Source organism: Melospiza georgiana, chromosome 2 (genome assembly GCF_028018845.1).
Source record: "Melospiza georgiana isolate bMelGeo1 chromosome 2, bMelGeo1.pri, whole genome shotgun sequence".
Taxonomy (NCBI): Eukaryota; Metazoa; Chordata; class Aves; order Passeriformes; family Passerellidae; genus Melospiza; species Melospiza georgiana.
Genome location: NC_080431.1, coordinates 104,809,275 through 104,823,453, shown reverse-complemented (window position 1 = coordinate 104,823,453; position 14,179 = coordinate 104,809,275). Strand labels below are relative to the sequence as shown.

General features: G+C 38.1%; 1 protein-coding gene across 1 annotated transcript in view; it reads left to right on the top strand.

Moving 5' to 3' along the window:
- Positions 1–14,179, top strand: part of MAP3K15 (mitogen-activated protein kinase kinase kinase 15) — an 81,017-nt gene that overhangs the window by 12,840 nt on the left and 53,998 nt on the right. Inside the window, exon 2 of the mRNA XM_058018262.1 lies at positions 11,894–12,033. Coding sequence (XP_057874245.1) covers positions 11,894–12,033 — 140 coding nt within the window. The remainder of the gene's footprint in view (positions 1–11,893; positions 12,034–14,179) is intronic.

Sequence of the window (14,179 nt, the reverse complement as noted above, 5' to 3'; positions counted from 1 at the left end):
GCTGAATCAGAGACTATTCAAGTTCTAAGTTGTACCAAGGTACAGTAGGATGATAGAAGGGAATTGCTTAGGTAAAATATTAGTAATTTTCTTCTCTCTGAAGGAATTTGGTTTGTTAGCAAGTACCTTTCAAATGAGGGCTCTGTTTTTCAAAATCACTGTTTCTGTTTCAGTGGGGTATTTTTTTTTCCTTCTGAAACTCAGAATTTTAATAACTGCATGGTCAAGAACCCCATCTCTGAAATCCCAGTTTATCTGACTAGGTTAGCAGCTGTGGGGTAGGAAGAAGCAGGTATGGAATTCAGTTCCACAGGCAAGCATTCAGCTGCTTAAGCCATGATAATGCCCTTTTTATTCCTGCAATGTTGTCAGCCTCTGTCACAGTGTCATTGCTTAAGTCAGCAGCCAGTGAGGCTGATGGGAACTGCTCTGACTGGGAACAGTCACTGGTGTGCCCCGAGCTGTTCTCATGGGGTAATCCCAGCAGGAGCTAAACACCACTCACTGCCACTTCCTCACCAGCAGGCTTGGAGAGAGAACTGGAAGAGTAAAAGTGAAACAGCTCGTGGGTTGAGAAGAGGACAGTTTCACATAAGGCAAAAGTTGTTTGTGTTGTGTTATTGGCACCAAGGCCAGCTCAGGTTGGGTCACTGCTGCACTTGCACTGCTTCTTGTAAGGCTTCTCCTCCAGTGCTTCCTGCTATAAGCAGTTGTTATGGCATGTAACTCATGGTTGCAGCCATGTAAAGGTGTATCTGTTAAAATCTGCCCCCCTGCTCCCTTTGGGCCAGAACATAGGGTTTAAAATGGCAATGAAAAAGAAGAAAAGAAAATTTACTCTATCTCACCCAAAACCAGCACAGCTGTGTTTAAAAAAATTATTAGAATGTTAAAATTCTTCATTTAACTGTAGTTAGGTAGCCAGCATCTCTATCTGTCCATCTACCTGTCTATCTATCTATGATAGAGTAGTTCACAGTATATATAAAGGAAGGATTGTTTATCCTGAAACTTGTAGTGATTAATAGTTTTTGCTTTTTACACTATTCATGGTCAAGTGATTGATGTCAACCTGAAATAGCAAACTGCTTTGTCTTTCTTCCCCATTTTACTTGTGCTGGGAGCATGTTTACGAAGTTTAAATAACAGTAATTTTAAAATGTAAATACTTCATTCTGGCATTCATGAAATATGATTATAATTCAGTAGGGATGATTCTAAGAGATGTGTACCATCTCAACCTAGAATCTTTTTCACTATTTACAGAACTGGATTTTTAAGTTACAGATGCAAATGTCTTTTGTTACACAATATCTGAAAAGTGAGTTCTCCTGAAATTAAGTTTTTAGCTGTTATTTCTTTCAATTGTTAGTTTAACAGTTTCTTCAAGTACTTTACCAGGACAATAGTGTGAAGCTGGTAGCTGATACCACTCACAGGACTGATCAGCTACACTGACAGAGCTTCTGTCTGCTACTGTGCTAGCACTGACTTAGCCAGAAATTGCCAAGTTAAAGATAGGTTGATGGATAAGGAGAGAAGAGGACAGTGAGAGAGACTTAGTGGATCATGTGGAGGAGGTAGGACTTGCAGGTTCATCTGCCTGAGCCACAAAAGCACTGAAAAAGCTAAGATGCAAGCAATGAGATCTCTCTCAGTTCCTAACCTGGGATCTTCAACATTGTAGATTTACAAGAAGTGGTATAAATATCAGTCTCTTGTGCATGTCACAAATTCTATAATGCATTGTTTATCAATGTGTAGATCTTGGCAGCATCCACCTGATTTGATTGTGGTTGTTAACTAAAGGTCTGTGACTGTGGTCCCAGAGTAGGTAAATTTTTACAATCCTTCCTCAAGGAAGGGAGGTTGTGTAAAGGGGTCTGTGCTGTGAGTTTCCAGAGACAGTGTGGACATAATCTTTTTGACTTCAACCTCTCACACTGCTGTGATTTAACTCCCTCAGACTTGAGGTTTTGTTGTTCCTGGGACCTCACAAGCTATGGTACAAAAGGAAAAAAAATAAAAATAGAAGCTTAAGTCTATTACTAGCTTTTATATTAATGACTTTGTCTTGCAGAGAAGTGTAATGCTTATATTTGGCTTGAAGGTATTTTTGTGAAAATTTAATTAATTTGTAAACTTCTTCCATAGATGGGGAGGTTATAGTCAATGCTTCAATGTAATTAAACAGGTTGTATGAGTAAGAGGAAAGACCCTGGGCTGAGATAGCACATGCACAAACACCTCTTAAAGATGTGAGTCATCCCCACAGTTGTATAACAGTGAGTGCCAAAACAAACAACATTGTACACTGGGACTCACAAATGAGCTCCCAATTTATGGAAAACTCTAGCAAGAGTTAGGTGTTTGAGAGAACCCTGGAAGTCTTAGGTGAGGATTTGAATTGTGACAGTCCTTCCTCTCTCACAGGTAGAGAGAATGGGAGTAAAGTACTGATGAGAAAGATCTATAGTCCTTCTCCACTGGCCATTTGTTGGTTAACTGATGGGAACACATCTAGGGAAGCATCTGCTGAGATTATCTATTTCTTAGTCTGGAGTGCCTTAGTGGTTGATAAAATCCTCAAAGCAGAGCTGCGAGGCTCTGTGGAAGGGGCACTGAACACCTTCAGTGTGGGTGTCTGCAGTTGCCTGGATTCCCCTCGTGGGCAGTGGAGAGAAACTGGCACTTCTGGGCTGAAGTTCATCTCCTGAAGTTGGCTTCTGACAGATGAGGGGAATGGGGCTGGAAAAGTGCTTCTGCTCTCTCTGTGCTGACAATGGAGGCAGTGACAACAGGCTCACCTGAGACCAAACATCTCCCTTGTGACTCTGAGCAGCTCACTGCCCAAACTTCGCTTTGGAACGAACAGCATTTCATGGGGCTGAGAGGAGTTACTTCCAAACAGCTTCACCCATCTGACAAATTTCTGATTTGGTGCTTGAAAACTGCTTTATTTGGTATGAGAGGGTGTTTAACAGTTGCCAGAAAAATAAGTTTTCCAATGCAGTCTCAAAATGACTTGAGTTGGTTTGGATTAAATCTCTTAAAAGAAAAAAGGAAGAAACAAAACCCAACAACCTGAAGCAAAGACTGGCAAAGTTAAAGAAGACTGAAAGCAAAGCTTTGTCATGGAAAATATTAAGCAATTTCTAAGCCTAGGCATGTACTGTTTACAGTGAATTATATATTTCCTAACTTCTGCAATTCAGCATTTAAAGAAGAGTTCTTTGAGGATTAGGTCTTTGTTTCCCTCTTTCCCTAAACTGCCAACTGGAAAAAAAATAAAAAGACCAAAAAAGTCACAAATTATGCTATCTTCTCAGAGAGGTTATTATCAGGTGTTTCCAATCATACAATACTTTTCTTCTTCATACTTGTGCAAAGCATTAAAAACACATTCTGAGCTTGGATGCCTCTGTATTAGATTAACTGCATTCATTAACTGCATTACTTTTCTCCCCTTGCCAGTTCTTGTGGGTGCTGGTTGTATTCTGATTTGGCAGAGTCTGAAAGATTCTCCCTGAAGATTTGTTAAAGAAATAATAAGCATAGGCATTCTATTGGCACAATTTTTGCTTTTCTAGATCAGTAGAATTGCCCTGTTCTTTTATTACAGTGTCTTGCCCTGTTTGAAAGTTAGTTTTGCTGTGAATTTAATAGTATTTAAGAAGTATCGAAAATGTTAAAGCTTTTGCTGTCAAAGGTTTTTGGAAGTGTCCTTGTTTCCATTTGACAGAATAGTTCCTAAAATGCAATTTCAGGGCAAAAATTTGAAAAGCTTTAGATAATGTATCTAATGAATAAGAAAACCTCAAATCATAAACATGAATGAGAACTCAGGCTACAGATCGATTCCTAGAACTGGCAGTGTTGCTCACCTGCTGTAATTTGTTCTATTCCTCTCAACTAGAGTGTAGTCTCTTGGGTGATGTAATTTTTGGAACAGACATTTAGCTATTAAGGAATATGTATTAATTATAAATATGGCACAAATACTTAGTTGTATTTTAGAAAAATGAGTTGTTTTAGATCCTAGTTTCCCTGAGTTGCAATAAATGCCACTGAAGCATGAAAAATATGTTCTAATTCTATTTTTAGTGTGTGTTCCATGTACCAGAGGACAGATGAAAGATGCAGTATCTGTAAAGTAACACCACAGCACTAACATGATTTCTGGCTGCAATGTTCAGGTCTGAATGTAACCCTATTGTGGAGCTGTTTGTATGAAAAGGGGGGTTTGTACACAATTACAAAAGCCAGAGATGAGCATTGGCCCCTCAATCTTAGCTGTTCTGTTGTTTTGCATGGTTGTCTGATTTTCACAGTATCATCTGAGGGCTGATTTTGCTGGATAAGAATTGCCAGTGAATGGTATAATGTACATATATTGCTAAGATAGCCTAAGACTAAAATTTTCAAAGGTTGCCAAAGCTAGAATTTGAAATCAAAAGGACAAAAGACTACAGGTGAGAACTGATCTCAAGAACAAGAAGTTTCTCTCTAGTTACCATTCCACTAAATATTTAAAATAAACACAGGTTTTGTATTCTTTATCTACATTAAAATGCTGTCAGGCTTGGTGTACATGATGCTGTGCTGGTTGAATTCATGACTAGTTTCACTCCATGTGCTAGACGTGCCTCTGTTTTTGATACACTGGATTATTCTGTTTTCTGCTTCTTTGCACTTCACATTTCACCACGTGCAGCAAGGCTGTCTGAAAAGCGCTCGTTCCTGTGCAATTTTAGGCCACTGGGGGCTCTCCCAGGGCTTTCACTGGAAGCTGTACGAGGCACTCCTGTTATCTGTACAGGAGAAAAATAGTGTTCCAGCTTTCTTACCTCCACTTTCAGACTGTAATCAGACTGTAAGTGCTACAACTTTTCTTGGTAAGTTTTAACCATTCTGGTAGTTTAAAATCTGCATTATTTCAGCTTTTTGTGCTGGGATCTGAGAGGATTGAGTTTGAGTGTTCCAAACTTTTCATGTGCACAGGAAGGAGGAACTGCCTTGCAGGGCCACATGAAAGGACTTTCTAGCACCACCCTGATGCTATGGTTAGAAACACATTCGGTTGTCAGCTGTTCCTCCTCCTCCTCTTCCTCCTCCTTTACATGGATGTGTCTGCTTTCCACACAAAGCCCAGCTGGCCCACTTTGCTTACCACAGCTGTTCCCAGAATTGTCTCTGGAGGTGGGACTTTGCCAGTGTTGATGTGTTGTGTGTTAAGTGGAGTAAAGCAATCATTTGAATTGCTACAGTTAGTAATGCTTCTGGGCAGTGAAAAGGCTCATCTGAAAAATTAAAAGATTTTTTGTTTCCCAGTAGTAGCAGAGCTCAGGATTTGTCTGGTCCTTTCAGGAAAGTTATTTAACAGCAAGCTTTCCTTAGTCAAGAATGCTGCTGCTGCTCATTTAATACATAGTTCATCTTCAGCACTCTTCATTCACATTTACTGAGAGGAGCAGTTTCACAGGGAAGGATGTGAAACTGGTTTCCAGGGCAAGATTTGACACAAAGAAAAGAGGAAATGCAAAAGAGAGGTATGGCTTTCCCCTCTGTGTTTGTGGTTCTAAGACTGCTGGCTTTTATAATTGTTAGGTACTACATGGTTGCCTTCCATATTGCTTGGTGTGAGAAGTGGTGACTCATTTTGGGGTGTGCTGGCCTTTGTCTATAGTAAATCACTTTATAGCATAAAGCCTGTTGCAGATGTAATGCCACAATTAAGTAAAATGCAAATGACTATCTCAGTCTGAGAACAAAAATTAGAGGTGTTGCTCTATTTTTTAAAAACAGCACAAGTCTGAAATTATCACTTCAGAACACTTCTTGTGTTTTTCTGAGCAAACAGACAAATCATGGAAAAGAACCTTTCAGAATTTTTGCCACTTGATGCCCAGGTTTTCAGAATTCCCAAAACACTTGACAAATCCATTAAAGCTGTAAAAAGTAAGATATAACTATAAGATATAACTTAAATTTAGATTTTGCTTCATTTTATAGTATATGGATAATGTACTAGAACTGGAATTCTCTGTGTTATCTTCTCAAAATATCAATAAATTTAAAACAGTGAATTAAAAATTATTTGGCCAGTATTTAAGTTTTCTTTTCTCCAATTTGTGGTTGGTGTCATTAATAAAACCTGATAATGTCACTTTTTTTTCAGTGCTTACTATATGTGAACAGAAAGAAATTTTTTTCCCACACTGGTATGAGGATTCATACCTAATTTAATTCTTATTTTTCCTGTCCTTTGAAGCACTTCCTTTTGCCTGTGAACTAAACACCCTGTCAAAGGAAGTGCCCTCCGTGCATCAGAAGGTTTCAGACATGCACTGTGCATGCTCGTGTTTCCTGTCCTGAGGTAGCAGCAGGCTGGAATTTGCAGTCAGGGCTCCAGCCACTCCAGACTCCTTTGCAAAAGTTGCAGCTTATAAAACAATGTTCTTTTTAAAGATGCTTTCTAAGCAATTTCTGAACTAATGCAGTTAATTTTAATTTTAGTATTAGTGCTGCAGAGAAGTGCAGCACTTGGTTTTAATCTACAAGAAGCTAAGTGTAGCCTGAAATATATGAAGTTGTTTTTAAAATGCTGTTTAATGTGATTATAACATATACAAGTCTGTATTGCTGGACAAATCATTACTGATTCCTTGGTTTTTATTTTTATTACCGATTCTGGCCCTGTAACAAACCAGTGATGTTAGCAAAGCTCATGCTATAGTATTGCAAACTTGAAAAAGTTGAATTGAAATACCAGAAGTTCCTAAATTTAAAAAAACAGCTTTGTCTCCTGAGTCTTTCAGCTTCTGAAGCAATCTGGGTTTAATTTAGTGCTGTATATTTTAATTGGAACAATATTTTTTCTGAGAAAAGTAAGCAGATTTTTACAGGATACCATGATTATAAAGCACTAAGATTTAAATGAAACTTGATTCATTATGAGAGTCATAATATCATCACAAATGTTGTCAGTATTTTTACAGTAATATTGGCTTGTGCCTAGGATCTAATGGAGGGCACTGGCACTTTGCTGATATAACAAACTGTGCTGAAAAATCACCTCAACAGTTCTGTTAGTAGTTGCTACCAATGTGCTTTATTACGTTGAGCTTCCCAGTTTCTGGGAGTATGAGGTGGTGTCCCTTATGTTTCAGCTGAAGTGGAATCTGCCAAGGGTTCCTAGTTTTCAAATATACCATGTTTTACCATAGTTATTTCCCTGTGAAAACTTTGGTATTGTCTTCTTTAAGGAGCTGTGCAGAAATCAAAATTAATATATATCCTGAATTAAGGATTTTAATTTCTTTTTCTTTAGGAGTGTTGTTGTTCTTCTGAAGTATTTGACAGTTTTCTTGACTGGTTTTCAAGGAATTACATATTTTTTTACTTATTGACTATGATGCAAGTTGCCAATCAGCTGAAGCAATAAAAATGTAAAGGTTCATAATTTGCAGGGTGCTAGTGAATAGCAAAGGGCTGAGTTGTGCATTTCCCTCCAATAAGATTTCTATTATCACATTAAGTTTAGGGGTGTATTTGAAATCTGTTATGTTTAGAAAGGTTCCAAATGCTGAAAAAAAATGAATCCAAAATAATGGAGTAAGGTTCTTGCTCCGCACGGAGGTCAGTCTTAGATTAGAAGTTGAAAGCAGTGCAGACTTTTTCTTCTCTTAGGCCTCCTAGATTCTATTTAACTATCAGCATATTGCAGGCTATTTCTTAATTTTCTTCTGTTTATTACTTTTTAACTTACAGATCCCAAAATCTGATGCCAAAATTGTCCTTTTGCAAACAATTCCATAAATCATAAAAAAGCCATGCGAAGACTTGTGATTTATTTAGATCATTAATTGTATGATGTCTTCAGGTGGATTTCCAAATAGAGAAATAAGTCCCCTGGTCTTAATCTGTTTAATCATGTTTTCCATGTTGAATTATTTATTAGTTTCATAGTCTCCTATTTTACCACAGTTAATGATCTCTAATCTTCATTTCGGTTTTCACAGTTATTTGTCTCTGCTCTGGTAGACACACTAATGTTAAAATATGTAAACTGTAGTATAAGAAATGAATTATGTGTCATCTGCTGCAACAAAGCAGAGACCTAATCAAGACTGTATAAGCAACAGTTCTGAATTACCTTAATGCTCTACAAATACACACATACCATTATCATTTTACAGTGGAAACAAAAGCCTAGACAAATGAACTGCAATCACATAATAGATCGAGATCAGTTTTTGGGTTCATGACAAAAATTGACTACTTTCAGGATGAAAATAGTCTCATGGGCAACTACTAGAGGATAAAATGAGTTGAAATTATATGCTATGCTTAAGAAGAAATGAGGGAGAACACATTTTTATGGGTATGCTCTTTTGAACACGAGTTGCTAATGCAGAAAAGCCATAAGTTTAAATATTCTATTCCAGAATAATTTCAAATTGGTCATATGCAACATTAAGCACATCCCCATGCCTCTACTGCATCTGGTGGATGCATTGTACAGATTTTCATTTGGAAGCCTTCTGTCCTTCTAGAGAGGCTGTACCTTCCCCTGCTCTCTTTCCTTCTGAATGTAGGAAACTCTCCATTGGTGGTTTAGACCTGTGTGAAATATTTCATTATCACATAACATTTCTCATGTGTGATAAGAGTTGATAAAAATTGCCATTAGCTTTTGCTTCACCCCTGTCTGAAATGGAGGTTGAACCTAAATTAGTCAAGGGAAGTCCAGAAGTACATTTGGCTGACCAGGCTCTTTTGTTATGGGGAATGGGAGTTGAGAATGAACTCTGATTGAACTTATGTTTCTATTCATAAATCAAAATTTGCAAAGCACATACGAGTGTTGAAGTTATTTCTTTTAATGTGTCTCTGGAAGTTTAAGGAAATTCCTATCTCTCTTATCAGCCATTCTAAATGCACGGTTGAAGTGCGGGGCCCCATGTCTTGTTTTTAAAGAGGTGTAAATGAAGAAATTTGGTGTAAATCATGAGAAAAATGCAAGATAACTGAAACAGAAGTATTTTTGGTGTTGCATACTAGCTTTGTTCATTACATGATTCACAAAACTGCCTTACTCCAAGAGGAGATATGTACCCCTGGGAACAGTAGTTCTGGGGAGTGTGCTTAGACCCAGCCGTAAGTGACACTGAGCACTCTCAGCCCCCCATGCACTGGGTGCATCCCAGGCATCCACTGCTTTTATAAGTGTTTACTGTGGGTCATATTTTCTCCACCCAAATTTGCATTAATTTCATGGGCCCTCTGTGCTCGTGCTGCATTTCACTAGCACGTTAGTAAAGCTTCTTTGCAAGTAGATCTTTTTCCTCCCTGCTCCAAGGCTGCTGCTGTTACTCCTGAAGGAGCACTTGGAGAGCTCCAAAGGATTGCAGCTTCTCATCTCTGCTTAGCCCACAGCCAGGAGCATGTCAGATGCTCTGCCTCTGTCATTGACTTCTGTGTCATTCCTTGACTCCCATGCTCAAACTGAATCCACTCAGTTATCTTCCTGGAGCTTTTCCTTAACTTGCATGCATATTTTTGTGATACATCTTCATCTCTGCTACTCTTCATTTTGATTTATTTTTATTTTATCTTATTTATGCCTATGTTTGTGAGGTGTGAATAAGCAAGGAAAACCTGTTCTCATAAATCTTTTTATCATGTGTGAATTAATATCTAAGGGATGAATAACTATCCTTTTAAGTGGAGGTGCTTATTTCTGTTCTTATGTCCATGTCATGTATTTTTGATTCCACTTACATGGCTATGGAGCAGCAATCAACTGGAGGCGAGTTGTAGACCAGATGTGGCAATGATCTGTGTACAGCCCTGTTTCAATGAACTCTGTTACAAATCATTGCTCACATTGTATTGTAAAATGCAATATCTGTACACTATAACACTGCATTATCTGATTTCCCTTACCAGGGTGATGATTTTGATTTCACAGTATGCTGATTCCCCAGAAACACTCTTATGCAAGCAATAAAAACCATCCAAGCTCCTAATTTTTTTTCCTAGATGGTATTTGATTCTCAGTCTGCTTGTTAGTTTCTCTTAAATTTGTTCTACAGATAATTTATTTTTTAGTTTTACATATAGATAATTTATATATTTAGTTTTCCAAAAGGATTTGGAAATATTGGGGTAATCTTGATTCTGTTGAGTTTGTGGAGCTGAGTTTTACTTCTTCAAGCTTACATGGCCTCTCTCAGTTTACACAACATTACAGTGTGCAATACTAGAATTTTATTCATGCTGCAGACAGCTGGCTAAACATTGGAGCTGGAAAGATCATCTGTAGATGATACAGGATTTGAGTTTTATATGAATAAGGGGATTTTCTTATGCCATGGTTTTGTGCCAGGGTTTTGTTTCTTTGGTGGGAGAGGGAGGTGCATTTGGATTTTTTTGTGTGTTTTGTTGGGGTTTGGGATATTTTGGGGTTTGGGGTTTTTTATGTTTGTTTGGTTTTGCTCCTGAACAGTGATGTTTTTTTGGTCTTGAAGCAGGTCTTCAGACTCAAAATGTTCCTTGTGTTTTAACAGGAGTCTCATAGTAATCCAAGGGACTGGCTGACCTCTGTGTGGTGTGTCAGAATAGGCTGATGGAATTGTACAGGAGCACATATTCATGGCAGGTTTTTCCAAGAAACTGCCTACTAAGTATGGAGTATTGATTCTTGTGATGTGTGACCTTGGTGCAACCAAGGTTAACTGGCTGCTGCATTTGGGTCTCAGCCATCAGACCTGCTTTTAGATTTCTTGTTTACTGGCAGCTCACCCTTCTGTCTTTCCCTGTATGTACCAGGCACTGTGTGTTACCCCTCCAGAGACACAGAATTTACTGCCCAGCTGCACTGAGTCTCTGGAATCTGTTTTGAACCTCAGACACCCCTGTGGTTTCAATGCTAAGGCTCTATTCTTATGAATACTTTGGATTTCAGTTCATGTATCCCAAAGTGGTGAAAGCAGACGGACATATAGATACAGACCTCTAAAAAACTTTAGAGCAAAATTGTCTTAGGAATATATAGGATATAAGGATCAAGAAATAAAAACTCAGCATTAAGTGTCCTCTTCTCTAGTTACCCCTTCTTCCTGCATTGCTGTTTAGGTCTATATGAGAACAAAATGGTGAACTCAGAATCTTTTGTCTGTACCTCAGCTGTTCTGCATAATATGGGATATTTCTTGTTAGCTCTCTGCACAGCTCTTCTTGCACCGATGTAAATGTTCTTACTGGTGTTTCTGACTTTCATTTCTGACTGGAACACTAAAGAAGAGCAGTGGAAGTCTTGCTTGGCTACTTGTGATTGAATTCCCTCATTGCTGTGCCCCCATCTTGAAAATCTTGCCTGTAGCCTTTAGAGTCAATTTTCAGAGTAATTTCTTTTTCTACTCTTTAGGAATTTCCCATTCATTAAACCTCAGCATCTTAAAATAAACTTGGTTTCACAGTTTCCCCTGGTTTTCTAATTTACATTATTATTTTTAGATGTTCCATCCTGAATATTTGAAACTTCTGTCCTGTGGGTATTCATGCTGTCAGGCCTCAGTGAGCAAATGCAAAATTGCTTTTTTACCCAAGGCATTCCTGATGCTGTGATTTCAAAACCTTAAGCAGGATTGATAAACTCAGCCTCCCAGTTAATGTAACACTGATCATTTCATGAGTGGCTCTTATCTTTTATATGAAGAATAAAATCTACTTCTCTCATAAGAAAATGACCCTTATTTGAAAATGTTGCCTTTGTCTGTTCAGTGTGTAATTTCAGGATTTATTTTAAATCCTGTGTAAGATTAAAATTGGGTTTAAGATTATTATTTTTTTTACCATTCTCTCTTGTTTTCCACTTCTCTCATTTCAGATGTTGCAGTTGTGGACATGAGTGATATTTCCAAGCAACCATCACTGTTCTACCACCTTGGTGTGCGTGAAAGCTTTGACATGGCCAATAATGTTATTCTTTACCATGACACTGATGCTGACACTGCTCAATCTCTCAAAGTAAGGTTCTCACTTCACAATCTGCTTCATTTCAGAAATATCTTTATACCTGATCCTACAGATGTCTGTGTTTTTTTGAAACTTACAGTTAATGTAATTCCTGATAGCTGTGTAATTAAATCCTGCCAAGAAAAAGCAACTATTAGCAAAAACAGTAATAATAGAATAAATAAATGCACGTTTTTGTAAGAAAAGATTCATAGTGTGGTACTCATTTTTCTTCAGGTAGTTAGACTTGGAATTGAGAGTACAGGTCCAATTTTTTCCTTCCTTTCCCTCTTTTAATTAGACTACATGTAAGAAAAAGTTATTGCCTGTATAATAATAACTTGAACAAGGGCTGTATTGCAGCCTGCTCCTATGTAAGCACTTCTGTCAGATGAGGTTTGTATTACCTAGGTGCTGACTAGCTAAGACTACTAGAATCTCCTTTTTATTGCTGTTTGAAAATAGGAAAAGACATCCTCACCAAATCTTTTTATAAGGCTGTTGTTCATTTTTATAGTAGGATAATACATGCTATACACTTAAGTCCTGAAATTACTGTTCTGGATGCAAGTCATATATTGTGGATGTTTCTGCCTTTTTCAGTCCAGGCTCTCTTTATTTTACATCACATTTAGACTTTTGTCTTCTATATCATCTGTTGCTACTTTTATTATAATCCATTTTCTTGCTGCCTTCACTGAGACAAGCATTGTTCATGGTTTGTTGTTTTTTTCCTTATTTTGAGTTATTGCCCCTTGCTACTTCTCTTTTTTCTGCACCATTAGTGTCCAAAAATCCTTTTTGGAGTTAGCCAGCCTCTCTTGATTCTGTAAGAATTTTAAGTCTCCTTTTTCCCCAGAAAAGATCTGTTCTGTCACAACTTCTCATTCCTCTTCTCTGCTCTCAAGGTCTTTGATTTTGCTCTCATGTGTCTCTAACCCATACTTCCTTTCTTCATGTGGTGATCCACATACACATTCACATTCCATGTGGTCTGAGGTCTCAAGAACTCGGAGCTGGAGCCTTTCACACTCTTTGCTCTGTGAGATTATCTATATGGATACACACTTGGGTGTTACTGGCATGTCCTCCTTTCCTCCAGCATCATCCACTGCTGGTAATACACCTGACTGCCATGAAATACTTCATTTTTATTTTTCATTAACACATTTTTGTCTTTCTTTATGCTGTCACTCAGATGTTCTGATCAACTTGGTTCTCCCGAGGATGTGCCCAAGTCTGGGAAGCACAGGCTAGTTGTTTTCTATTTGTTGCTGCCCAGTGAGGATATTGGTTTAATTTCTGCACTTCCTGCCATAGCACATACTCAAGCCCCTGCTCCATAACTGGAGTGTTGAAGGATCTCCAGGATTGCATCCACCTGTGGTTGGATGTTCAGACTGATTCTTGCAAGTCTGTACTGACAGTTCAAAGCCTTTTTTTCTAATAATGTAATGCTCAAATTTAGGGACTGGGGAACACCAGAATGTCACTAGGTCACTTCAGGCTAGAAAAACTATTATCTGGCTTCACCTTTCTTCTTCTAGGAACTCTGTCAGTGGCACTGATATCTTACTTATCCCTCAGTTGCTTACATAACTCCCTTGGCCTGTAGCATATCTTAGATGGGATCATAAACCTTGATTTAATTCCTGGAACCAGCTAGGAGAGATCCTGTGTATCAAATGGTTTAAGCTGGACACTGAGACAGGGTTCAGTGCTCCTCTTGCCATTTGTGTCTCTTCAGCAATCGAGCCCCAGCTCAGTGCTGGATAGCATTCAAATATGCTAATGCACCTTTCTAAGGAAGACTTCAGAAGGCAGGCAGGGACTGTTCATGGGGTATTTCAGCAAAGAACAGTTCGTGACACATTTCACATCATAGGTGCTGGGTGGTTTCAGAAGACTTAATTTCTCCCTATTGAGAAAGATTTAACTGCAGTAGATAAAGCTCTGTTGGAGATACTTGCTTAGCTAGATAGACATTAATTTCCAGATATGTAGTATTTCAGCTGTCTAAGCCTTCCATCACTTTTGTTATGAAGTATTTTATTTTGGTTAAGGGGTTTAGGCTAATTAGGAATTTCATTTAGGTTTTAATACCTTTTTGACCCTTTTATTCTGAAGTTTAGGAATAATTTGTTCAGGGTTTGTTCAC